At 44.9% G+C, this 26,220-nt stretch overlaps 1 protein-coding gene and 3 non-coding genes across 5 annotated transcripts; all 4 read left to right on the top strand.

The window, feature by feature from the left end:
• The first annotated feature begins 8,779 nt into the window (after positions 1–8,779).
• On the top strand, positions 8,780–17,705 carry Ncl (nucleolin). 2 transcript variants are annotated; one of them, XM_028876229.2, is made up of 14 exons: positions 8,780–8,958; positions 9,961–10,077; positions 11,736–12,222; positions 12,434–12,619; positions 12,725–12,811; positions 13,002–13,143; positions 13,533–13,657; positions 14,784–14,907; positions 15,014–15,168; positions 15,696–15,819; positions 16,012–16,145; positions 16,591–16,717; positions 17,073–17,296; positions 17,401–17,705. In XM_028876229.2, the coding sequence occupies exons 1-14, from the start codon at positions 8,941–8,943 to the stop codon at positions 17,484–17,486; spliced, it is 2,136 nt and encodes a 711-aa protein (XP_028732062.1). In that variant the 5' UTR covers positions 8,780–8,940; the 3' UTR covers positions 17,487–17,705. The 2 variants fall into 2 exon arrangements, with proteins under 2 accessions (XP_028732062.1, XP_037065939.1); XM_037210044.1 differs by lacking the exon at positions 8,780–8,958 and adding an exon at positions 9,087–9,194.
• Positions 12,859–12,928, top strand: LOC114697909. The gene has a single exon (XR_003735264.1). It is a non-coding gene; the product is annotated as a small nucleolar RNA SNORD82 (small nucleolar RNA).
• Positions 16,241–16,320, top strand: LOC114697910. Its single transcript, XR_003735265.1, has one exon. It is a non-coding gene; the product is annotated as a small nucleolar RNA SNORD20 (small nucleolar RNA).
• Positions 16,777–16,913, top strand: LOC114697908. The gene has a single exon (XR_003735263.1). It is a non-coding gene; the product is annotated as a small nucleolar RNA SNORA75 (small nucleolar RNA).
• Positions 17,706–26,220: the final 8,515 nt, after the last annotated feature.

Genomic DNA, 26,220 nt, shown 5'->3' with positions numbered 1-26,220 from the left:
TCTAGCCTGCTGCACTGGCACACACCTGTAATTCCAGCTACTCAGGAGGAAAGAGGATTTGAATTTGTGGATAACCTGGGCAACCCTATCTTAAAACAAGTCGATATATTTTAGGCTTATATATAGTGATAAAATTTTGAAAATACAAATAAGTTACCTCTGAAGCAATATTTAAGTTCCCCAGACTGTTAACGACAATTGAGTGTTTAGATGCCGTTTAAGCAGTTGATGTTGAGGCAATTTGTACATGTAAAACATTTTTTAAGGGGCTCAGCAGATAAGAGCACTGGCTGCTCTATCAGAGGACCTGGGTTCAATTCCCAGCACCCAAAAGGTGGCGCACAGCTGTCTGTAACTCCAGTTCCAGGGGACCCACAACCCTCACGCAGACAAACATGCAGGCACCAATCTATATAAAATTAAATTTTTAAAAAAATATTTATTTAATTTTTTGTGTGTAACATGAATTGCTAAACAGTCTTATTAATAGAAAACCCAGAGTCAGATATTGGGGTGAAAGCTGAAAGATCAGAGAAGAAAAGCAAGCCAGCCACAAGTTCTTACCTCTATGAAATCCTCAGTCTAAAGAGAGCAAGTTCCTGTTTCCTCATGCCTTATATACCTTTCTGTGTCCTGCTGTATTACTCCTGGGATTAAAGGTGTGTGCCACCACTGCTTGACCTCTATGCCTAATTTAGTGGCTGGATCTGTCTTTTGATTCTCAGGTAAGCTTTATTGGGGCACTCAATACATCACTGTGTGCTGTGGATATCACTCAGTATAAATAAAATGCTGATTGGCCAGTGGCCAGGCAGGAAGTGTAGGCGGGACAAGCAAGCAGAGAAGAGAATTCTGGGAATTCTGGGTTGAGGAGAGAGACACTGCCAGCTGCCGCCATGACAAGCCGCATGTGAAGATGCTGGTAAGCCATGAGCCATGTGGCAAGGTATAGATTTATAGAAATGGGTTAATTTAAGATGTAAGAACTAGATAGCTAGAAGCCCGAGCCATTATATTATTTAAACAGTTTAAATAATATAAGCGTCTGTGTGTTTATTTTATAAGTGGGCTGTCAGACTGCCGGGGCTTGGCGGGATGCAGAGAAAACTCCAGCTACAACTGTGTGTGTGTGTGTGTGTGTGTGTGTGTGTGTGTGTCTCACACACAATCAAAAGCCTATGGAGGCCAGAAGAGGCATCAGATTCCCTGGAACTGGAGCTAAAGACGTAAGTTATGAGCTGCCATGTGGGTGCTGGATCTGAACCTGCGAGAAGTTAAGTGCTCTTAACCGCTGAGTCACCTCTTCAGATCCCAGCACATGTAAAACTCTTTTTCCCCCAAACAAGGTTTCACTGTGTAGCCTTGGCTGTCCTGTAACTCGCTTTGTAGACCAGGCTGGCCTCGAACTCACAGAGATCCGCCTGCCTCTGCCTCCCGAGTGCTGGGATTAAAGGTGTGCGACATCACCGCCTGGCTGACATGTAAAATTCTTAATCATGGTTTTCATTTGCAAAAGGAGAACACAGCTCCCCCTTCAATGTCTAACAGCAATTGATTGAGTAAGTGACCCTCCCTGTAAGGACCACCCTGTAGCTACTAATAAGAATACGGCCCAGCCTTCTGTCTGTGACAATGCAATAAAAACAGGACATCTCTGGAAGCCAGGGGCTAGGGAGATGGCTCAGGAGGTAAGAGCACTGGCTGCTCTTCTAAAGGGCCTGAGTTCAATTCCCAGCAACCACATGGTGGCTCACAGCCATCTTTAGTGGGATCTGATACTTTCTTCTGGTGTAAACTCATACATGCAGATAGAGCACTCCTATACATTAAAAAACAAAACCAAACCTCACATCTCTGGAAGTAAGCACTCTCAGATGCTGCATTTGCGGACACCTTGATGCTGGGCTTCCCAGGAGCCAGAGCTGAGAGCTCTAAAGTTGTCTATAAATTCTGTGTTGTGGAACAGAATAATTGTTTAACTAGGTAAAGATGTGTTGCATTTGTTTATGCTGCATTTAACTAGGTAAAGATGTGTTGCCGTTTTTACCTTATCTGCCTAAGGGCACTTGATTGGTCTAATAAAAAGCTGGGATTAGGGGCTGGAGAGATGGCTCAGAGGTTAAGAGCACTGGCTGCTCTTCCAGAGGTCCTGAGTTCAATTCCCAGCAACCACATGGTGGCTCACAACCATCTGTAATGAGATCTGGTGCCCTCCTCTGGCCTGCAGGTGTATATGCAGACAGAACACTGTATATATAATAAATAAATAAAATTTAAAAGTCCTGGTGGCTCATCCATGTAATCACTGCACTAGGGAGGCTGTGGTAGGAGGATCAGCCCAAGTTCAAGGCCACACTGGGCTACACAGTTAGTTCTAGACCAGCCTAGACTACAAAGTAAGACACTGTCTGAACTTGACATTAACAGCGAAAGAACTTTTCTCACACACACTTGCCCCTCAGTTCTTCTCTGGCCGTCTACTGGCTCCTTTACAACAGGCTCTCATAGTCATTTCCTCTAGGGCTCACGTGTCCTCAAAACAAAAAAGAATATGGTGTCTCCTGTAATAACCACTGCACACCAGTGGTGGTACTACTATGTCCACTGTTTAGACAAAGAAACAGGAAAGATGGGGCAGGTTTTTTTTTTTTTTTTTTTTTTTTTTTTTGGTGGTGTAGCCCAGGTTGGCTCTGTATTGGCAATCCTTCACAAGCACTGGAATTACAGACACACACCACCATACTTGGTTGTTTTGTAGCCCAGCCTGGCCTGGAACTTAGTTACTCAGGTTGTAAAATCAGGCCTCAAATTCATGGCAATTCTCCTGCTTGAGCCTTTCAAATGCTGTAATTATAGGCATAAGTTACTGTGCCTAGCTCTCTTGTACCTTATGTGGTATATATATAACTAATTTTTCAGTTAGTATTTGCTGAAATCCAGGTATGGAAGAACTTGTAATGTCAATGGTCAGAAGGCAGAGGCAGAAACACAATTTCCAGGCCAACCTGGGCTACCTAACAAGGCCATCTCAAAAAGAAAAAAAAAAAAAAAAAGCTGATATGTGCTGTCAGATGTTGGAACTAAAAGAGAGAGAAGCACAGTAAAAAATGTCAGGACTTTTAATGTGGGGAAACTGACCTACAGATTTCCTTATTCTTTTGGTCTTAAGTCCTCTCTCCTTAGGATAATAAGATGACTCAGTGTGGTGATAATAAACTTGCAGGGGGGCGGGGATCAGAAGAGAGAGCCAGACACTAGATTAGACATAGAGGCCTGACAGTGGTGGCACACACCTTTAACCCCAAGACAAGGCTGGGTGGAGAAAGGTATATAAAGCATGAGGAAACAGGAACTAAGGCAGTTCTGTAGCTAGAGTTTTCCTGCCTGGCCCACAGTCAGGACAAATCTTTGTCACCCGCCAGTCCCACAGCCACTCAGACCCAACCAAGTAAACACAGAGACTTATATTGCTTACAAACTGTATGGCCGTAGCAGGCTTCTTGCTAACTGTTCTTATATCTTAAATTAACCCATTTCTATAAATCTATACCTTGCCACGTGGCTCATGGCTAACTGGCATCTTCACTTGCGGCTTGTCATGGTGGCGGCTGGCAGTGTCTCTGACTCAGCCTTCCACTTCCCAGAATTCTTCTCCTCCTTGTCCCACCTATACTTCCTCCTGCCTGACTACTGGCCAATCAGTGTTTTATTTACTAACCAATCAGAGCAACACATTTGCCATACAGAACATCCCACAGCACAGTTCAGCTGAGATCCTATCGGGTAAGGACTCAGAGGCCTTCAGTCTGAGGAAACAGGATCATTTGAGGAGTTGGCAAGGTGAGGTTGGCTGTGGTTTGCTCTGCTTCTCTTATCGTTCAGCTTTCACCCCAATATCTGGCTCCGGATTTTTATTATAAGACCATCTAAGGTTCAAACAACATCTGGCATCCAACTTGTGGGGCATGAGTTCACGAAAAAGCCGCGTGCCCGAGGCTCAGGCAGGAGCTACTCACTGCTAGAATCTCCACCCAACATGGGCCAGGAGTTCTTACCCCGCTTTCTGTTACAGCCTCTCTGCAGCAAACTCTTCAGGCTCAAGCTCCAAACACCCGGAATTAGCTGCTTTCACAAGTTCCCTGGTGCAGAAAGCTGTCTTTTTTTTGGCTTCTTTCCTCTCCTGGGGTTCTGGCTTTCCTTGGCCCCCTCCTCAGGCTGCTGCCACACCGTCACCTGAATCATCATTATCAGTGGATTTGGTGAGTCAATTAAGATTTCTTAAAGGGAGGAATTAGTTAAAAGGAAGTTTTTTTCCCACATTAAAAAATAGGAAACATTTTTTACAATGGAAAGTGTTTGGTTTCTGTTTGATAATATGAATGACGTTCTAAAAATGGAACAATTAAATGAAAGGATAATTAATGTAGATACGATATATGTAATGTCAATTATAAGTATTATTTGTTTGATCATTTCTGTTTTATCATTTAAAAAGTTGGTTAATATGAGTGCCAAGATAAAATTTTTGGAAAAGCTTGTTAAAACATTATAGCTGGGCGGCAGTGGCTCATGCCTTTAATCCCAGCACTCAGGAGGCAAAGCCAGGTGGATCTCTGTGAGTATAAGGCCAGCCTAGTCTACAGAGTGAGATCCAGGACAGGCACCCAAACTACACAGAGAAACCCTGTCTCAAAAAACAAAATGAAAACAAAAACTACCAAACAACAAACAAACAAAAAAACTAGATTATAGAGATATTCAGACCCAGACAAAAAAATTTATAGGTGAACCAATCTCAGCATTGCATTATAAGGTTACAGAGAAACAGCCTAAGACTTTCAAACAGCCAACCTTAATCTATTCAGTAACCTTACAGGAACTGCCAAGTGCTCAAGGCTGTGTACGAGCTGACTGGACTTCTGTGTAAATGTTAGATCTGAGGACATTCAAAGAAGCTATAGTGTCATAGGGTATGTATTCCCCGTTTGTGAAGCAGATGTTAGATTAGTTGATAAATAAAGCTACATTGGCCTATGGCAAGGCAGCTTAGTTAGGTGGGAAATCCAAGCAGAGATACAGGGATAGGAGAGAGAGATGCCAGCCTGTCATCTAAGGAGCAACATGCCAGCAGACTGGTAAAGCCACAGAACACTGGCAAAAACATAGATGAATAGAAATGGGTTAATTTACGATATAAGAGCTGACTAGCAAGAGGCCTGCCGTAGGCCATACAGTTCGTAAATAATATTAAGCCTCTGAGTGATTATTTTATAAGCAGCTGCAGGACCTCGGGGCGGGACTGGAGAAAACTTTCAATTACAATAAAGTGCTTGCTGCAAAAACATGAGGACTCAAGTTCAGACCCCCAATATCTCTGTAAAACAGCATGGGCCGGCAGCACACAGCTGTGACCCTAGCACTGGTGTATAGTGGGTGAAGGGAGGACAGACGGGGATCCCCAGCATCTGCTAACCGGCCTGTCTAGCCATAAAAGGTGAGACTCAAAGAGACCCTGCTCAAAGATAAGGTAGAGATGGGCTCGGTTGGTAAGTGCCTGCCTGGGCATGCACACAGCCAAGATCAATCCCCAGAGCCACATAAAACCATGAGAGGTAGCACATTTGTAATTCCAGCACTTGGAAGTAGATGCCAGAGGATCAAAAGTTCAAGGACAGCCTGGGATACATGAGATACATGAGACCTGGGATACATGAGACCCTACCTCAAAAAAACCAGGTAGTAAGTGACAGCAGTCAGACATATCCCCCCTCCAGTCCTGTCTCCTTATTAGTTCTGTGACTGGACAAATTAACTCTTTGTCCTTGTGTCTGCGAACAGAGGTGCTTTTAGCCTATTTTGGATAAATTTACGAATTTAAAATTTAAAAGAGCTGGAATAGAGTCTGGTACCTGGAAAGCATCACATGTATTAGGTGTCGGTGACACAGGAACACCGTATGACACCAAACAGTGTCCCTGCGGCTGCCGCTTCACTTAAAAACTTGTGTTAAGTTCACATTTCCTTTTGTGGTGTCGTGTGTACCTGTGCTAGATCCCTAACTACAGTTAGCAAGTAATTTCCAACACTATTATGTTCCAGGCAATACTTGAGGCACCAGGAATACAGCAGACAACAGTTTGTGTTATCCTGTCTGGGGAAGGGACAAGTTAACAATAAATGGCCAAGAAAAATACTAGGCAAGCATAATACTAAGAGTGTAAGTTAGGGTGCAAGAGTGAGTCTCCTAGTGGCACTTTACACCAGAAGACTGAGGAAGGCCCCACACAGATAGATCGGTGCTGTGGGATGTTCTGTATGTCCTGTGGGAGCCCGTTCTTGGGTTCCTCGTGACTTTACCCAGCAGGTCCGCATAGAGGATGATTAGGACCACAAGCCTGAGTGCAGGTGTCTGAGATGGTCTGCACTTGGCTGTGCTGGGGGAATGGTCTGTATGTCAAGTTGCTCTGATTGGTCAATAAATAAACCTGATTGGCTGTGGCTAGGCAGGAAGTATAGGCAGGACTAACAGAGAGGAGAAATAAAAGAACAGGAAGCAGAAGGAGTCACTGCCAGCCGCCCGCCAGGAAACGCAGCATGTGAAGATGCCGGTAAGCCACGAGCTGCGTGGCAAGGTATAGATTTGTGGAAATGGATTAATTTAAGCTATGAAAACAGTTAGCAAGAAGCCTGCCACGGCCATACAGTTTGAAGCAATATAAGTCTCTGTGTTTACTTGGTTGGGTCTGAGCGACTGTGGGACTGGCGGGTGATAAAGATTTGTCCTGATTGTGGCAAGGCAGGAAAACTCTAGCTACAGATTGGCTTGAAAAGGAGAAGCCATGCCAATGTTGCTAGGATTCCTTCATGTCCTTGCACACCCAGAGCTCATCTGTCTCCTCCCAAGTGCCTTTAGTCTGCTCTGCTTGGAAATACGCAGGGTCTTGGCTCACTCCATTCTTCCGGTCCCACTACCCAGGCGTCTCTCTTGGCTCCATACCATATAGCTCAAGGTGGGACTGTAGGGTAAAAGGGCCAAAGAAACACACCTGACCCTGGACCCCCTCACCCTGAAAACCAACCAATCTCTGAGCTTGAAATCTGACCAATTCCCACCCTGAAAAAAACCTCCACCCCTAAGAAGCCCTATATAAGCCCTGTCACATGTCCAGCTGGGAGCCGCCTTTTTCCAGCAAGGAACAGGCAGCCAGCCTCCTGGATTCTCACCTCCTAATAAATCTCTTGAATGAGGTTTGGGTGAGACGGTTTTTTGGAAGTCAGAGCAGGGGCTATCAGAGCAGAACTGTAACACGTTTGCTGGGGAAACCCTGCCCTGCCAGAGCAGAGTTGTTACATTGGGGAAACCTTTACATGCAGTAGAACTGTGAGCTGCTGCGCTTAAGGTGACTTTGTGGTATTCCTTGGCTCCTGACTGTCAGGATCCCTTTCCATCCGAGCTGCAATGCTTATAGAGACCCTTGTCACCGGTCTGTCTATAAAGACAACCCCCTACACCACAGCACTGGTCCCCACCTCATGCCCTGACCATTGAGCACTTGTGTGGAGCCTTGAGTGTTGGGAAGGCCTTGGTAAAGTAAGCATCACGTAGTAATTTTCTACTGATCTCCAAAGGCCCATGTTCAGATAGAAAACTTGGGACCCAAAAAACCCCACTTGCATTGAAATCTCCCGAGGTTGGGCCAGTGGTGGCCTATGCCTTTAATCCCAACACACACGTGAGGCAGGTCGAGGCTAGCCTGGTCTACATAGTGAGACCCTGTCTTCACAACCCCAGCAAAATCTCCACAGGTGGTTTTCAACAATACCGTCAGTTGACGGAGCCCTGAATCCGCAGAAGGGTTTCAGACGTCCAGAAAATACCTTAGGAGCGCTCCGGTGTGCTACGCTTGGAACCCAAGTCCCACACGTGGGGCGATCCACGTAAGCAGGCAAGACGACCCAGTCCTGCCCGCCATCGAGGGAGCCCGTGAGTGGTCACAGCCGGCCGCATGCTCCTCCCCACCACACCGGGAAATCAGCTTCCGAGCCCGTCCCAATTACGAGTTACACCTACCGCGCGAGTCAGACACTAAGTGAGCGGTTTGTGCACACACACACGCGCGCACACACACACGTGCAACTGCCTTTATTAGAGCTCTCGGGGGAACGGCGGGCCTAGACACCACTACAGCCAAGGGAAGGTTCCCCGCTGCACCGGGGGCAGGGCGAGGGCCGGGGGGGGGGGGGCCCAGGTGGGCGCTGGGCCCTCAACTTCCGGCGCCCTCCAGCTCCTCGGCGGGAACGCGCGGCGACACTTTAGGCCGCAGCGAGGTCCACCGTGGGGCGCAGGCTTCCGCAGCGCGGGGAACCCCGAGCATGCCCCCGGCCCCGCGAGCCTGGAGGCCCGCGCAGCGTCCGGGCAGCTGAGGGCGCGCGGGCCACGCCGCCGCCCCCGGGGCTCTCGCTCGCCGCGCCAAACCCCGCGCGTCCTACCGCGCAGGCGCGGCGAGAGCGGGCCGCCAAGGAACGCCGGAAGGACCCGCACACCAGCCAGTCAACGTCCGCCTTGCGCAGGACTGGTCCCGCCTCCCGGGCGCTGCCGCCGGGCCCCGCCCCCGCGCACAGCCCCGCCCCGCCCGGCGCAGCCCCGCCCCCGCCGCCACAGCCCCGCCCGCGCCGGCCGGGAGAGGCTCGCGGTTGGCTCGCGGGGCCGGGCGCGAGCGCTGGTTGGCGGAGGCGGGGTCACGAGGGCGGCGGCGTCGCCTTTCCAGGGGCGATTACTGGGCAGGCTCAGTCTTTCGCCTCAGACGCTAGCGGCTGCTGGCGGTCGGTCGTACGTGCTCCGGAGTCTTCCCGTCGCCGTCGCCGGGTTCGCACGGGCTCCCCTGGGCTCCCCTGAGCTGCTCCCTCCGCCGCACGCGCCGTCGTCACCACCCCGCCATCATGGTGAAGCTCGCCAAGGTGAGGGGCCCTGCGCGCACCGACGCGGCAGCCCGGGGCCTGCTTTCCGGGGGGCGAGCGAGCGAGCGCGCGCGCGCGGCGCTGAGGGGAGGAGGAGGAGGAGGAGGGCCTGCGCGCAAGTCCCGGGCGCGTTCGAGGGCGCCATGCTGCGGGAAGTCTCGCGCGACTGGCGGGAGGTCTCGCGGTGTTTGGCCTCCGGCGCGGTGGTGAGAGGCGCCGCGGCCGGTTCCGGGAGGGTGGGTGTTGAGTGCGTGCGCCGGGGGGTTCCGGGCGTGTGTAGGGGACGGGGTGAGGGCGGAGGACCCGGGAGCGGCCAGGGGGCGCCAGGCCCGCCGGGAGGAGATGGCACGCAGCGCGTGCGGCCGCGCCGCCCGGGCCCCGCCTCCTGCCGCACGTGCGCCGGTGCGCGGCTCGCCACGTGGGTGAGGGCGCCCCGCGTGTGTGGCGCGTTTCGGGGTGAGGCAGTCCCGGGGCAGCGGGGACGGGGGCCGCGGGGTCGCTCCGCGTGGGGAGCCCGGCCGTCCCTGTCGGCCCGTGACGGGCGCGCCGACACGTGGTGGGCCCCGGGGGAGCGCGTGGTGGCGGCCGGGCCCCCACGTGGCCCGCCTCCGGGACGAGGAGGTCGGAAGTAGTTACAGGGCAGAGATGCTCCCTCCTAAAAGGGGCTTTCGGGATACCCCTCGCCTCGGCCGGTGATTTAGACGGTGACCTGTCCGTCGAATTCAGGAGAAGGGGCTAGAACGTGAAGTGTTCAGTGACTAGTAGACTTTCGAAGCGGGTGGGTAGTTCATGGTAAAGAGTCAAGTTGCCTGAGCAGGAAGGACAAACTATAGGTGGTTCTCAGCAAAATTGGCCAGGGAATTGTCATATATTGCCAAAATGATGTCTTCCATGCTCGTGCTCCTGAACAGTATAGCCCAGTGGGCATTAAGAAAGATTATGGCAAAGCTCAGCATGGCCTAACAATCGGGTAGAGGCATGATTTTGTGTGCACTTGTGTAGGCCGGCAAAACCCACGGTGAATCCAAGAAAATGGCTCCTCCCCCAAAGGAGGTGGAAGAAGACAGTGAAGACGAAGAAATGTCAGAAGATGAAGAAGATGACAGCAGTGGAGAAGAGGTATACAGCTACTTGAAAAATTGTCTTAAACGTTTTAAGATGAGGCAGAGGCAGGAGGATCTCTGAGTTCCAGGGCAGCCATGGCTCCACAAAGAAACACTTTCTCAAAAATTTTTTTTATCCCTGCATTGAATATCTGTATCAGGAATACGGTATTCTAATATGTAGTAAATGGTTGACTGACAAGTTCTTTATTGCCATCGATAATCATTTGACTATTTAATTGAGTTTAACATCTGGGAGGGATGCCCCATTTCACTCTTCAGTCAGGTTTCATATGCTGTATTGAGTAGATTTCCCCACAAATTTGTGGGGTTATTTTCCCTCCTTTTTTGGAAGGTGGGATTTATCCTAGGTTATTTTTCATTCAGTCCACAGTCAACATGACTTCATGCATTTTGGCAGGACATTATGACACGAAATTCTTTTTTTGGGGGGGGGATCAGGGTCTCCACATGACCCTGGCAGTCCTAGAACTCAATTTGATTTAGACCAGGCTGGCCTCAGATTCTTCCAAATAAAGGCATTAGCCACTGCAGCTAATGACAGAAAAATTATTAAGAAACCCAGGACTTTTATTTTAGATGAGATGTGGAGTCAGGGTCTCATAGCAAAGGCATATGTATGTGGGTTTATTTTTTCTGTTTTTAAGGGACTTAAACTGAGCACTATTTAGATGGGAAGGTAACTTTTTAAATCTTATTCTCCAAGCAAGATTTATCTATCATTCCCAGTATTGCATCATGCATGCTGGCCCCAAACACTAAGCTTCAGCCTATTGTATGAACTATATACACTCAATGTATAAAATACATCTGATATGGATGGAAGGCTAACATTTACCAGTTTGCTAGATCTGGTACACTGTTACTGTTGGTTCATTGAAAGACATGGGCATTTCATTCAGGAGGCAGGAGTAGGGATATTCTTGAATTTCAGGCAAGCTTGGGCTATAAAATGATCATGCTCATATTTCTTGTTTAGAAGAGCTGTACTAGTAATGACCAAACAAAATGTGATTTGGGTGGGATTTTTTTAAATGAAAGTAAAATAGATATTTCTTTGCTGTGACCCTAGTACTTAAGGCTGAGGTGTAGGAGTGAAGTTGGAGGCCAGTTTCATTTATGAGGGTTTTTAAACTTGGGTGTTTGTAAGCATATAGAAAGCCATGTACTCTGACTCCGAGGTTTAAGATTTATTTATTTTTTGGTTTTAAAGACAGGGTTTCTCTGGAGCCTTCTCTCCTATCCTGGAAGTCTATAGGCCAGGCTGGCCTCAAACTAATAGATCCGCCTGCCTCTGCCTCTTCCTCCTCAGTGCTGAGATAAAAGGCCTGTGCCTCTGCCACCCACCTGGCTAAGGTTTATTTTTATGTGTTTATCTGTGTGAGTGTGCTAAGTATGCCTGGTGCCCTCGGGGCAGAAGAATGCTCTTGGATCTCCTGGAACTAGAGTTAGAGCCATCATGTGGATGCTGAGAACTGACCTTGGGTCCTCACTAGAGTAACAAGTGCTCTTACCTGCTGAGCCATCTCTTCAGTCCTGTGACTCCAGGGTTTAACACTATCTAATGCCAGTGTTCTTAAGCTCAAAGTTAGTGTCAGTATCGTAAGATGGCATTGGATATTGGGAAGTCTTATGATCTGTTTGCTTTTAAAGGTTGTAATCCCTCAGAAAAAAGGCAAGAAGGCTACCACAACTCCAGCAAAGAAGGTAGTTGTTTCACAAACAAAAAAGGTTGCAGTTCCCACACCAGCTAAGAAAGCTGCTGCTACCCCTGGCAAAAAGGCAGCAGCCACACCAGCCAAGAAGGCAGTTACACCAGCTAAAGCAGTTGCTACACCTGGTAAGAAGGGAGCCACACAAGCAAAAGCATTGGTAGCAACCCCTGGTAAGAAGGGAGCTATCACTCCAGCCAAGGGTGCTAAGAATGGTAAGAATGCCAAGAAGGAAGACAGTGATGAGGATGAAGATGACGATGATGAGGATGACAGCGATGAAGAAGAGGATGAGGAAGAGGATGAATTTGAGCCACCAGTAGTGAAAGGAGTGAAACCATCTAAAGTAGCTGCTGCTGCTCCGGCCTCAGAGGATGAGGATGAAGATGAGGATGAGGAAGATGACGATGAAGAGGAAGATGAAGATGGTAAGTGGATTTCTGTTTGTAGGTAGTTAGTGCTAAGAAGTTTTGCAGACAACACTGCATGTATGTCCCCTGACTGCTTCATGATTAGATTTCCATAACTTAGCATGTTGTCAGGATTTCATTTTCTTTCTAAGATTTTTTTTTTAGTGTAGGACTCATGTTACCTGGATTGGCAGCAAATGCCTTGCTTGCTGAGCTATCTTTCTTTCAGACTCTGAGGAAGAAGCTATGGAGATCACACCTGCTAAAGGAAAGAAAGCTCCTGCAAAAGTTGTTCCTGTGAAAGCCAAGAATGTGGCTGAAGAGGACGACGATGACGAAGAGGATGAAGATGATGAGGATGACGACGATGATGAAGAGGAGGAGGAGGAAGATGAGGAAGAGGAAGAAGAGGAAGGTAATCAAATTAAATTCAAAAGTACACTGACCTCAGTAATTTTTTTTTTTTTAATGGAAGTGCTTTAAATGCCTACTCATGAATGACACTAAAAATCTTATGCAGAGCCTGTTAAAGCAGCACCTGGAAAACGGAAGAAGGAAATGACCAAACAGAAAGAAGTTCCTGAAGCCAAGAAACAGAAAGTGGAAGGTAACCCTTTAAAATTGCGGGAAGTGAGAGGAAATAAAAGTAGCTATAGCACAAGTGATGAATGACAAAGGGACTTAATACTGAAACCTAGTGTTGACATTGAATATGCTGATGTGCTTCATGAAAGTTTTATGCCGAAAATTATGTGTAGTGAGCTTATAAGTGAACTAAAAGTTTATTTTCTGTGCAGGCTCAGAATCAACTACACCTTTCAATCTATTCATTGGAAACCTTAATCCAAACAAGTCTGTTGCTGAATTAAAAGTTGCCATTAGTGAACTTTTTGCTAAAAATGATCTTGCTGTTGTGGATGTCAGAACTGGTACAAATAGGTAAGTTTTTCATCGACTATTACATGAGGATTAGCTAGCACTTTTTTTTATCTTCCATCCCAGGGGTATATATATATTTAATCAAGATTAGACATCTAATAAGTCATCAAATCATGGAACCTGTAAACTGGAAATTTCAATATTTGACTTAGTGTTATGTCAAATAACAGGAAGTTTAAAAATTTGCATCTGAATAGTCATGGTGAATGTTTTTAGCTAGAAGTACTTAGCAAATCCTCTTCTGCCTTGTACTGTCAGTTACAGTGTGGTAAATGAAGAAATCTAGGTAGATTTGCTGTCATTTCTTGGTATATATACTTGGTTCTTTGGGAGATGAAGATGAGCTAAATTCCTCTAATACCTGTAATCTTGTCCTTTTCATCTTTCAGGAAATTTGGTTATGTGGACTTTGAGTCTGCTGAAGACCTAGAAAAGGCCTTGGAGCTCACTGGTTTAAAAGTGTTTGGCAATGAAATTAAACTTGAAAAACCAAAAGGAAGAGATAGTAAGAAAGGTACGTAAAAGGGTCTGGTTGACTTAGGTATACTTTGACCCTTCTCCCTAGTAAACCGATGAGATTGACATGGGTAAGGTGCATATGAAAAGTCGTGACAAGTTCAATTCTTGGGGTGTACAGCTGCCTTCTATTTTATGAATTCAAAAAGGGAATATCATCTTTTAGGTTTTCTGAATGAGAGGGTCTTGGTCTTTGACAGTCCTGAAAGATCACTAGATAATCAGACTACTATTAATAGAAGTGTGTTATACTCAGCAAACGGATTGTCTTATTCAGGAAATTGTATTTGCCTGGCAGAGTGGCTAGCTTAGTGAGTAAAAGTACCTACTGCAAAGCCTGATGACTTGATTTTGATCCCTAGAAGCCACACAAAGTAGGAAAAACTCCAGAACTGTCCTCTGACCACATTTGCATCAGGCATACACAATAAAAAGAATTACATTTGAAATATCTCTTAAAATGAATTCTTCGTACCCTGAATGAAGTTTGTTTTCTATTTAGCTGTGCTGAAAATTGAACCTAGGTCCTCTGCATGCTAGGCAATCACTCTATCGTTATGACAAGGTAGCTATGAACTCAATTTGAAGTTCTTACAGGTCATGAACTTAGTGGGTATAGGCCCATGTCACTAATTGTGGAATAATCCATATTCTTGATATCTTAGAGATGGGAGCTAAATCAAAATGAACCATTCATAATACGCCTTAATACATGTAACTGTGGGGAACTTTATACAGTGTTGATTGGTACTTTGAGGTCTTTCAGTCGTGGGATTCGACTTTCATTAGCAATGGGTAAACAATGGGTTCTTTTATTAAACTGTATTGGGCTCCTAATTACCCTTGTGCCTTTGCTCTTTTCTGTATTGGCACATGTTAAATGGATTGGGTAGGGTTGGTTTTCTTTTTTTTCCTTTCTCCTGCATGTTTGTATATATGTAGAGGGCATCTTTGCCTGGGGTAAGTGCTAAGAATTAAACATGGGTCCTTCGTGCAAAGTGCTCTTAGCCATTGAACCACCTCTCCATCCCTTATCCCTTCATTCTTTGCGTAGAACCTTGGAGTTATTTGCTTTATTCTCTTGTAACTTGCTAAATGCTATACTTGAATTTCTTTTAATCTAGTTCGAGCTGCAAGAACACTTTTAGCAAAGAACCTTTCTTTCAACATCACTGAGGATGAATTAAAAGAAGTGTTTGAAGATGCCCTGGAGATCAGATTGGTTAGCCAGGATGGAAAGAGTAAAGGGTATGTTTTGTGTCTGAATATTGAGCTTTATTAACAAAAAGGTATTTAGGTTGATAGTTGAGTGTTAAGTGAATAACTGGATCTGCTTGTACTCTATCTCTTGCAGGATTGCTTATATTGAATTTAAATCTGAAGCTGATGCAGAGAAAAACTTTGAAGAAAAGCAGGGGGCAGAAATTGATGGGCGATCTGTTTCACTCTACTACACTGGGGAGAAGGGACAGAGGCAAGAAAGAGCTGGAAAGAATAGCACTTGGAGTGGTAAGTTAAAGGGGTTCATTTTCATTCTACATTGGGGTTTAGAAGGTCGTGTCTTTGTATTTTAAATACTTTATGATTAGCCAGAATTAATTTACCTTTTGTTCATAATACTAACATGAAAGCTATTTGAAATCCTTTCTTTCCATTGGAACATGAAATTACAGCTTTCTTTGTTGGGATGTTTATACTTTAAATGGCTTAAACTATATATATTTTAGAAATAATATTCTAGTATGACGTAGAGCAGTCGTCTAGTAAGACTGAAAATGAAAGGAGCAAGGAAAGCATTACTGTGTATGATGGATGCTCAGTCTACTGAGGATTGAGTCATTTGAATCGAGTGGTGTTTCTAGGATTCAGCCTATAGCTGAAGTGCCATTGTTTCTTAGAACATGGGATCTTTTGTGGGGTAGGTTGGAAACAGGCTTGTTATGAAGCCCACCATGGCCCATTTGTCTGAGTGCTTTAGTTTATACAGGCTTACTTGAACAAGCCTTGCTAATAATGTGATTTATTTGTACTTACAGGTGAATCAAAAACTTTGGTTTTAAGTAACCTTTCCTACAGTGCAACAGAAGAAACTCTTCAGGAAGTATTTGAGAAAGCAACTTTTATCAAAGTGCCCCAGAACCCACATGGCAAATCTAAAGGGTAAAACAATTACTTTTATGTTGCTAGATGTGAGCTGGACATTCTTACAGCTCTAGTAAGGATAAACCTATGCAACTCTATCCAGTAAGCTGAAGAACTGAACTTGTTCTGTATGCAAATGACAGTAAATATAATAGCATTGGTGCTGTGTGTTTGTAAGCTTTATTCTGAGTAGTGACTTTCAATCCTCAGGTATGCATTTATAGAATTTGCTTCATTTGAAGATGCTAAAGAAGCTTTAAACTCCTGTAATAAAATGGAAATTGAGGGCAGAACAATCAGACTGGAGTTACAAGGACCCAGGGGATCACCTAATGCAAGAAGTCGTAAGTCCTCTTGGCATGGTGTGCTTGGGGTTGGCTTATTGAACTTATTGAACATGGGACTGGCTTCTTTAAGTTGCTGCTGAGTAAATGACAACTGGATATGATGACTGATTACCTGAGAAATAATTGATGAAATCTCAAGAAAATTCCTCTAGATAGTCAAGTTCTGATCCAGCTGTGTCAGCTCAAAGCAGCAACTTTGGGATTTGATTGGCATCTGGATTCTCGTATAACTTGATGTCTCATCTAGTATAGTCACTTTACCTTTACTTAACTGCAATTGATTGCTTTTTCTGGTAAAAACAAGTATTCTATATATTTTACAAAATCATTGTCACTGAAAATCTACTTCAGCTGAATGTGGCATTATATGAATTTACGGATCTGAGTTCTAGGCCAGTCAAGGCTACATAGTGAAACCCTCTAAAACATTTTTCTCTTCCAGAGCCATCCAAAACTCTGTTTGTCAAAGGTCTGTCTGAGGATACCACTGAAGAGACATTAAAAGAATCATTTGAGGGCTCTGTTCGTGCAAGAATAGTCACTGATCGGGAAACTGGTTCCTCTAAAGGGTAGGACATAATGCTGCTTTTCTTTGGTGTGTTCTGCATGGACAGCTTGGCTCTGCAGTGTCTTCTCATTGAGCTCCTTTCTGTCGGCTGGTGGCAGATTATGGATTCGCACGAGAAGAAGAGAGAGTTCACAGAACTAGCACTTAGCTTCTGTTTTTATAAACAGAGGTATATTTGGCTGTTGTGTGAGACATTCTGAGATCTAAACTCAGACCAACCAGGATTTTTACCACATTTGGGTCTTTCTTGATCTATAGTAAGAGTGCTTTCTGTATAATCACTCTATGAATGACTTGGTTCTTGTATATGTATGTGCTTGCTTTAAAGTGGGTGGTTTTTTTATTCTGTGCTTTAGGTTTGGCTTTGTAGACTTCAATAGTGAGGAAGATGCCAAAGCTGCCAAGGAGGCCATGGAAGATGGAGAAATTGACGGGAACAAAGTTACCTTGGACTGGGCCAAACCTAAGGGTGAAGGTGGCTTTGGTGGCCGAGGTGGAGGTAGAGGAGGTTTCGGAGGCCGAGGTGGTGGCAGAGGAGGAAGAGGCGGATTTGGTGGCAGAGGCCGGGGAGGCTTTGGAGGTAAGCTGGAACCTCTGATTCCTAACCTTGTGTCCTAACCATTCAGGTGGGGAGGTCACTTCCAGTATTTTACCACCCATTCATGATGTTTTGCCTTCCTATAGGTCGAGGAGGCTTCCGAGGTGGCAGAGGAGGAGGAGGAGGAGGGGGAGACTTCAAGCCACAAGGAAAGAAGACGAAGTTTGAATAGTTCCTTCCATCCCAATCTTTCCCGATTCATTTTAAAGAAAGGACTCTGGGGTTTTACACTGTTACCTGTTAAATGACAGAGCCTTTTAAAGGACATTTCAAAAGATTTCTTTTCCTACAATTTTTTTTTTGTTTTTTTGCGTTGGGGGTTGTAAAAGAATGTTTATCATGTTTTTTGCTTCAGTGACTTTAGGACAAATTAAAAGTCCTAAACTCTGGTGCCAGACTTATACTTCCTAAAACTCCCTTTTGGAATGATGCTTAAGAGCTCAGCAAGACCAACTCTGCTGTTCAGATTCTGACCAGTGGGAATTCAAAGTGTGTAACTTCTGCTTTCAAGAATCCCAGCTACAAATGTGGAAATTAGTTTGGGGGGGGCACAGAAGAGTCATTATGTTTCTGATCTGGAAGATTTGTTGAAGACACCGCATTTGCACCTAGATGGGTGTGCTGGATAGTGGTTGGTAAGGAGCACATGGATCAGTGCTAAAATGGCAGTAAAAGTAAAGCCATAAGAGCTTGTGTGGTATGTAATTTGAATCCCAGCACTTGAGTTCCAGGACAACCAAACAGGAAGTTTGACCTAACAGGAAGTTTGTTCAGCTAAGGGAAAGAGGCTCCATCAAATATATTTAGAAGTATATGACCCTTGGCCTGTACTTTTCCCAGTGATCCATCAAGGATGTGTTACTATACCTATCTATCTGGCTGGGTATGTGGTATGGCACTCAGGAGATTTAGAGGTTAGCGCGTTAGATTTTCCCATCTAGAAAAATAATTAGGGTGGCACAGGCACTGGATTAGTATGGAGCATTTTTTTTGGGAGGGGAACCCTTGACTGCTAGCATCCTAGTTAAAAAGAACAGTTAATGTCTTGTAGCTAAAGCAGTTTAAGGGGAGGGAACTAGAAATGGTAGAACTGATGGAGGAACAGGAGGCAAAGGTAGGTAAATCTATCCTGTACAGAGTGAATTCCAGGATACCCAGGGCTATTCAGAAACCCTTACTGGGGGGGGGGTCTGACTCTGGTGCTAGTAGGGCAGACAGTGTTTTTTTGTTTTTTATGGAGTTAAGGATGCAGGATCATTAGCATGTAGTGTCATCAAAACTGGTTTGCAGTTGGGTACCTCCATTCTTGAATTGGAGGGACTTGAAGCCATTTCAGAAGAGTAGTAAGCTCCCTTTAGGAAATGGTTGATCCTCCTTTCTCTCATTCATTCCAGCAGGTGGCAATATAAGTACACATGAAAACTGAGGGAGGAGTGCGTGGAGGGAAGCCAGGCAGATACCATGTTTCTCATCTGTTTTTCACACTAGTGGTGTGGCTTGTTTCCTATCTAAGAATGCTAGTGACTGGAGGTTGCCAAGTCTACCAGATTTCAGTTTACCTGCCTGAAACTATGAATCTAGGCTGAGGTGGGAAGGGAAGGAAAACATCCCTGAGGTTTAGAATTTTTCCTCCTAGGTGTAGCATCTTTCTGTTTTTTGAGACTGGGATTCTCTAGCTCTGGCTGTTTTGCCATCCACCTACCTGCCTCTGCCTCCCAAGTGCTGGGATAAAGGCATACACCACCTTTCCTGGTGGGTTAATTCCATATGTGTGCGGTCAGAAAATTACCATTTCTTTTCACCTTGTTTTGAAGCAGTCTCTTGTTTCTTATGGATGGCATACTCAAGGCTAGGTTGGGTTGTTTCTGGCTATAGTAATGTGGGGATTAAAGATGCATGCCACAAGGATTCTTGGTCATCAGCTACCCAGTGATAGATCTCCAAGGCCACCATCTACTTTTGATACAGGGTCTCTATGTGCCCTGGCCTGTTGTGGAACTTACTATATAGACCAGGCTGGGCTCAAAGTCCCAGATCTGCCTACCTCTGGCTCAGAGTGCTGGGGTTGAAGGTGTGTGACACCTTGCCCAACTCCATGATATATATATGTATATATATTTTTTAATGTCAAAAAGAAAAGTCAGGCTGTGGTGGCACACTCTTAATCCCAGCAGAGGTAGGTAAATCTTTGTGAGCCAGCCTGGTCTACAAACTGAGTCCCATTACACAGAAACCCTGTCTCAAAAAGAGGGTTTGAGGCCTCTTATTAATCCTCTCAGTAAACCAATTCTACATTTATTTTGGGAGTCTATAGTATTGAATAGGGTTTTATGATGTAACCGTGATTGTCTTTGAAATTGAAATCTTGCTTCAGATCCAACTGTTGAGATTACAACCACACTCAATCCTTAGGTTCTTATCGAATTCAGCCATTATTTTTCAAATGTCTTTCAGTCACATTCATTCTCTACCCCTGGACTTAGATGTTAAGCTAATCTGATACTATCATTGAGGCTAGTTTTTCCCCATCTTTTTTTTTTTTTCTTTGAACATTAATTTGAATACTTTCTATTGATCTGATTCTTCTGCTAGGCCTTTTAGTTCTTTATTTTAATTTTTAAAAAGTTGGATTTTATGTGTATGGGTGTTTTGCCTGTGTGTCTTTTGTTTTTGTTTTTTTCGAGGAAGGGTTTCTCTGTGTAGCTTTGGAGCCTGTCCTGGAACTCACTCTGTAGCCCAGGCTGGGAATCAAACTTGGGTTCTCTGAACTCTTAACAGATGAACCATCTTTCTAGCCCCTGGAGTATCTCTTTTTCTAGGCTCTTAATGGTTTCCAGTTGACAAAACCCCTGTTTTGTCATTTAATATCTTCATCTTTCCTGCAAAATTCCTAAACATCTACAATGATTGAAGTCCTTACTTGTACTTTTTTTTTTTTTTTTTTTTGGCTTTTCAAAGACAGGGTTTCTCTGTAGTTTTGGTGCCTGTCCTGGATCTCACTCTGTAAACCAGGCTGGCCTCGAGCTCACAGAGATACGCCTGGCTCTGCCTCACGATTAAAGGCATGTGCTGCCACTGCCTGGCTACTTGTGTTTTTTCATATGTGTATTGGTGTCTGGCCTGCATGTATGTCTATGTGAGGGAGTTAGATCCACTGAGTTACAGACACCTGTGAGCTGCCATGTGGATGCTGGGAGTTGAACCCAGGTCCTCTGGAAGAGTAGCCAGATTATGGACAGTTCATTTCATTGCATGTCTAACCTGGACACTGACACTATAGAGGCCATCTTGATTATGTTGGTTCAGGTACATTTTGTTTTGGCATTTTGCCTTTGGCTTAAGCTGTGACCCTTCTAATATTTACCTTTCAGTGAGAAGTATAAACTGTTTATTAAACCCCTCCAGTTGGTCAGAACTAGCACCAGCGCTGAATTTTTTGTTTTGTTTTTCAAGACAAGGTTTCTCTGTGTAGCTCTTCCTGTTTTGAAATTCAATCTGCAAACCAGACTGGCCTTGAACTTCCAAGTTCTGAGATTAAAGGTATGGCCCGCCATGCCCGGCTGGGCTAGCTACTGAAATCTTTAGCCAGCTCCTTAATGTTTCAAATGTGGTTTTTCTTCTTGAGCTCATTGTAATCTTAGCCAGTGTGGATAGAAAGTAGAAATTACTTAAGTGGAAAGCAAGGGACTCAATGATTGAGCACTGGCTGTTCTTGTTGCAGAGGACCCCAGTTCAATTCCCAGCATTCAGCTGGTACTTAACAACAATCTGTAACTGCAGTCCCAGTGGGTCCAAGGCCCTTTTCTGCTTTATTGGGCACTTGGTGCACATGGTGCTTAGAAGATGCCAGCAAAACGCCCATATATATAAATTAAAAATTAAGGGGAAAATTAAAAATAAAGTTGAAAGCAATTTTTAATGACTTATTTTTATTTAATATGCATTGATGTTTTGTCTGCATGTATGTCTGAGTCAAATCTAGAGCTGGAGACAGTTGTGAGCTGCCATATGGGTGCTGGGGATTGAACCTCCTTTTGATGGTTTAAATCTGTATTTGCAACTGATAACAGTGATGTGTAATTTCATTTATAAACTTGATTGGATTGATAAAATGTCTAAGGCATTAGTGAATTAGTTACTTGTTACTGTGACAAAATAATTGGCCAAAGCAATTGGATAAAGGATTTATTTTGATAATTCAAGAGTACAGTCCATCATGACAGGGACGTAAAGGTGGAAGGAATTTGAAGAAAAAGAGTGATGGATGCTTATACTCAACTTTCTCCTTTCCATGCAGACCAGGACTCAATCTAGGGAGTGGCATAATTCAATTAACCTGATCTAGATAATCTCTCACAGAAATATCTGGAAACTCATTAGCTGATTCTAGATCCAGGTCAGGTCAGCTGACAACATGGTGAGGCATACACTTGAGTGTATCTGTGAGGGCATTTTTCAGAGAGGATTAGCTGAACTAGGAAGACCTACCTTAAGTGTTGGTGCTATTCCAATGCACCAGCCTCTGGGCTAGGGTCTTAACCTGGAGAAAAAGGAAAGCCAACAGAATGCTCTCTGCTCTGCTCCCTGATCCGCCCTAATGTGAGCAAGCAGCCTTATGCTCCAGCTGTGAGTGACTCTTGTTGCTATGCCTTCCCTGCTGATTCTGAAGCCATAAGCTAAAATAAACATCGCCTCACTTAAGTTGCAACTTGTATGTTGTTACCATGACAAGTAGCTAACAGAATCTGTTTTTCTTTGTTTTTTTTTTTTTGTTGTTGTTTTGGTTTTTTTTTTTTTTTTTTTTTGTTTTTTCAAGACAGGGTTTCTCTGTGTAGCTTTGAGCCTTTCCTGGAACTCATTTGGTAGCCCAGGCTGGCCTCGAACTCACAGAGATCCGCCTGGCTCTGCCTCCCGAGTGCTGGGATTAAAGGCATGCGCCACCACTGCCCGGCAAATCTGTTTTTCTTAAGAGTTTGGTGAGGCTTAATTTAAAGCCATTTAATGTATTCATCCTACAAATATGAAGTTCACCTTTAGCTCAATCATAGTTTAGATACATGTATGGGAGGCGGGTAAATATATGGCTCAACTTCTGTGTCCTCAAGATTGAAATAGCTTTGAGAGGTTGTGGGGTTTCTGAGTGTTGGCACATTTCTTTGCAAAGAAATTGATAGAGAAGAATACTGTGTGGTCTATCCTAAAACGTTTCCCCAGTGTTCAGTCATCTGGAAGGGTGTCATCTCTCTCTTCCATATCAAAGCTTGCAGATTTTCTAAGGACGTCATAAATGTTAACTTTCTGGATCTTGAATAGCAAGACATTTGCTTAAAAACATCTATAAAGAGGAGCCAGTGAGCTCCCTGGGTAAAGGTGCTTGCTGACAGCCTGGATTTGGTCTCTGGAACACATGTGAAACAGAAGAAAACCAACCCCACTGACTTGTCCTCTGTGGGGCGTTTACCCACCAACCCCACACCTCCCCAGAGTTTTCTTGAGTATGAGCAGCAGGAAATGTTAGAAGGATTTGTTACGGAGAATCTTGCGGAGATAAACAGAAAATAAAGGATAGCCTCGAGAGGGCCTGGAACCTTTTCCAACGGGCCCAACTGTCTGCCCCAGGGTTTTTATAGAGATGCCAAGGGGTGGAGCAAAAGACCTCCTCCCCCAGCACAGCCAAGTGGTCCTAATCATCCTCTAGGTGGACCTGCTGGGTAAAGCCATGAGGAACCCGAGAACGATCTCCCACAGTCCTCTAAACCCTATTCAGAGGCCATAGTAAGTATGTACCTGCACATGCATATCACACACAGTAATTATAAATGTTTAATACATATCCACAAGGAAAGCCAGGGGAAAGATAAAACCACTAGTAAGTGTTTCTAGACCTGGGATTTTCTCTTTTCCTCTAGGAAAAATAACCTGTTGCTGACAGTTTGAGAAAATGCTTCAGGACTTGTTGAAAACCAGAAAGGAACTTTCATGTTGCACTCTCCTCCATCAAGATTTATGAATACAGCTGTGAGACAGTGTCTGAAAAAATTGGTGACTTCATTCAATGGTGATAAAACTCTTGGGGAAGACAGGAAGTACTTTGTGAAAAGCATAGAGGGCTAGGCATATAGCTTGATAGAACACAAGGTCATAGGTTAAATCCTCAGTGTGTCACACACGGCATTGAAGGATGACATGAGAACTTTTAAAAGAAGGTTAGGCTTACTCGTGAGGCTAGAGATCTATTAACAGAAGGTTTTGACCATTCTAGCTACCTCTATCCTGCAACGCCACAACCCTCAAAAGCCCTTGTTGGCAATGAGCCTCTGGACACTCAAGGGGTCTTGGGGAGCGTTATGGCAATCTAGACCCCTATCATAGATACATCAAGCAAATTCTGATCTGCACAGTCACTAAGTTTGATCAACCCTTCCAACTTGGCCTTAAGGCCCACATGCTGGCACAGAATATATGGATGAAAGTCAGATAAGCTTGTTTTCCTCTTTTCTTTAAAGAATACCCAGTCCCTCTGGGCGGATTCTATCTCGATTCCAGGAAATGGTTGCAGGATTCACAGGAACTATTAACAATCATTTGCCAAAAAACAAGATCTTAGCAGAGCTCCCCCCACTTCCAATATAGATACAGCCCCATGCAGTCCCCTGCTCCACTCTTATCCCTCACACCATCCTGGCCTTTTCAGATTCCAATAAAAACAGATGGTGTTCATATCCAGTGTCCTGGCTCCAAAGGTGTTACATAATGTTATCCCTAACCCTGGTTCCATTCAACCAGGTGAGCTGTTGGCCTTCCTCAAGGTTCTAGTGGAGTGCCAGACCAAGCCCACTAACCTTTTTTTTCTGACAGCCAGTATGCTGTACAGGCAGTTCATGTGATGGCTTTTTCTCAAGTCAAAAGACTCACTGACCCCCATTGCCAGCACTGTGCTGCTCATACAAGATGTCCCAAATCAGAGGACTGAGCCCTGGTACCTGTCACATATTAGATCTCATTCCAAATTACTTGGAGTGTTGGTTTGAGGAAATGAGGTCACAGACAGACAACATCGTATTAACAGCCAGTATGGATCTCCTAGAGCAAGCCATGGCTCTTCACCAGCAATTCCATCTGTCTCAACAGAATTTACATAGACTTCTTCCAGAATTACCAGTTTCCCAATGTAAACATTTGTCCCAGGCATGTGCCACTTGCTCCCCTCTTGCTCCCTTAGGACCGCTTCAATGTGCAGGGGTTAATCCCCAAGGCTTGCTGTATAACACCATCTGGCAGATGGATGTCACACACTATGCCCACTTTGACAATCTAAAATATGTTCATGTGATAATAGATACCTGTTCCTCCTTTGTTTATGCCCTCACCCTTTCTGGGGAGAAGGCCATCAATGCTATCAAAGCCCTTACGTCAGCCATGGTAGTTATGGAGGTACCTTGGGCACTTAAGACTGACAATGGCCCTGCCTGTGCCTCTCAACAATTCAATGACTTTCTGGAGTCCTGAAAGATTTCCCATACCACTAGCATCCCCTACAACCCTCAGGGACAAGCGATTGTGGAGAGGACCAACAGAGCTCTTAAGGGGCTGTTGATAAGGACTATCTCAACAGAGGCTAGGAGAGATCCTCATCTGGCCTTAACAGAGGTCCTTTTCCATATGAGCTTTGTCAGCTTTAGTGACAAGGGGTTCAGCCTGGCCTACAAGCACTGGGTGTCTCTGCCAAGGAACAAGCCCCTGCCTCTGGTAAGATGGAGAGATCCTATCTCCCTCCAATGGCCAATCTTCCTGGTGACCCGTGAATGAGGGTATGCTTTTGTTTTTCTTCAGACTGCCATGATGCCAATATGGGTCACAGTAAGAGATGTGTGCCCAGCCACGAATCAGCCTGTTTCCACCAAGGAGGGCGTAACCCAGCATGGGAAATGTGTGTACTCCCCTTTCTTGCTCTTGTTGCCTCTCTAAACAAATGGATTTATTAGAGGAAGAAATTAGCACTTTAAATACCTTGATGAGACTCAATTGTGATCCTTACTTTTCCTCATTTTATATGGCGCCTTTTGAGGTGAGGAATGTTAGTTTAGCATGCTGGGACCTGACTAAATATTTTAAGGGCATGGTCAAGTAAGTTTCTATACTATTCATTACAGCTAACACATGAAATTTTCCAATTAAATCAGACAAGGACAGAGGTTATGGCCTTTGACTTCATTTTTTGAAAAGATCTGGCATAATATAAAAATGCTATTTGATCCCTCCTGGATGTTCATATATGCCTTAATTGGTGAGGTGGTATTGTTAATCCTTATTCTCTTTAAATGTCCCTTGCAGCATATTCGACAATAGCGGACAGCAACTAAGGCAAGATATTAATGACTCTTAGGGACCCTTCTCACAGTCCTCCACAGTAGGTTATGCACGCTTGGTTATCTGAAATTCAAAAGGCTACCTACCGCCCAGTCCCCCAACCCTTGATGCTCTCTGAGGGCTGGTGGTCAATGGTGGGTAAGAGCTTCGGCAGGCCAACCTAAGACAGGTACAGTCCAGTTGCTGAGCCCTTCTGAGGCAGGGTCAACAAAGCCTGAGCAAAGAACTCTGGCTTCCACTGAGCACCCATGTAATAAATAAAAAAGGGTAGATAAATAGGAAGATAAGGCCTAAGAGACCGAAAGATGAGCCAACCTGGAGTCTGCCTGAGGGCCTAGCAACAGGCGCTGTCAGGGGTCCTGATCAGGCCTAGCCAATGAGGGGCGACCATGCAATGTTTCTGGATCGGGACACAGTCTGGGTGCTAGGAGGAGGGTATATGAAGCGCTCCCCATTGCTGAATAGAAGAGTTCGCTATTTGCCTTTTACCTGACTCCCGGTGTCTGTGCCGTAGAGGGGGTGATAGGACCCAGCAA

The sequence above is a fragment of the Peromyscus leucopus genome, chromosome 13 (genome assembly GCF_004664715.2).
Source record: "Peromyscus leucopus breed LL Stock chromosome 13, UCI_PerLeu_2.1, whole genome shotgun sequence".
Taxonomy (NCBI): Eukaryota; Metazoa; Chordata; class Mammalia; order Rodentia; family Cricetidae; genus Peromyscus; species Peromyscus leucopus.
Note: the sequence above shows the minus strand (reverse complement) of the source record. Positions and strands in the feature narration are given on the sequence as shown.

What these genes read in the sequence shown, in the direction of transcription:
- Ncl (XM_037210044.1), top strand. Translation starts at nt 9,102, where the DNA reads ATGCTGCGGGAAGTCTCGCGCGACTGGCGGGAGGTCTCGCGGTGTTTG. An exon ending in AAAGAATAGCACTTGGAGTG is followed by an intron (nt 15,169 to 15,695) that starts GTAAGTTAAAGG and finishes TTGTACTTACAG; the next exon opens with GTGAATCAAAAACTTTGGTT. An exon ending in AGGCCGGGGAGGCTTTGGAG is followed by an intron (nt 17,297 to 17,400) that starts GTAAGCTGGAAC and finishes GCCTTCCTATAG; the next exon opens with GTCGAGGAGGCTTCCGAGGT.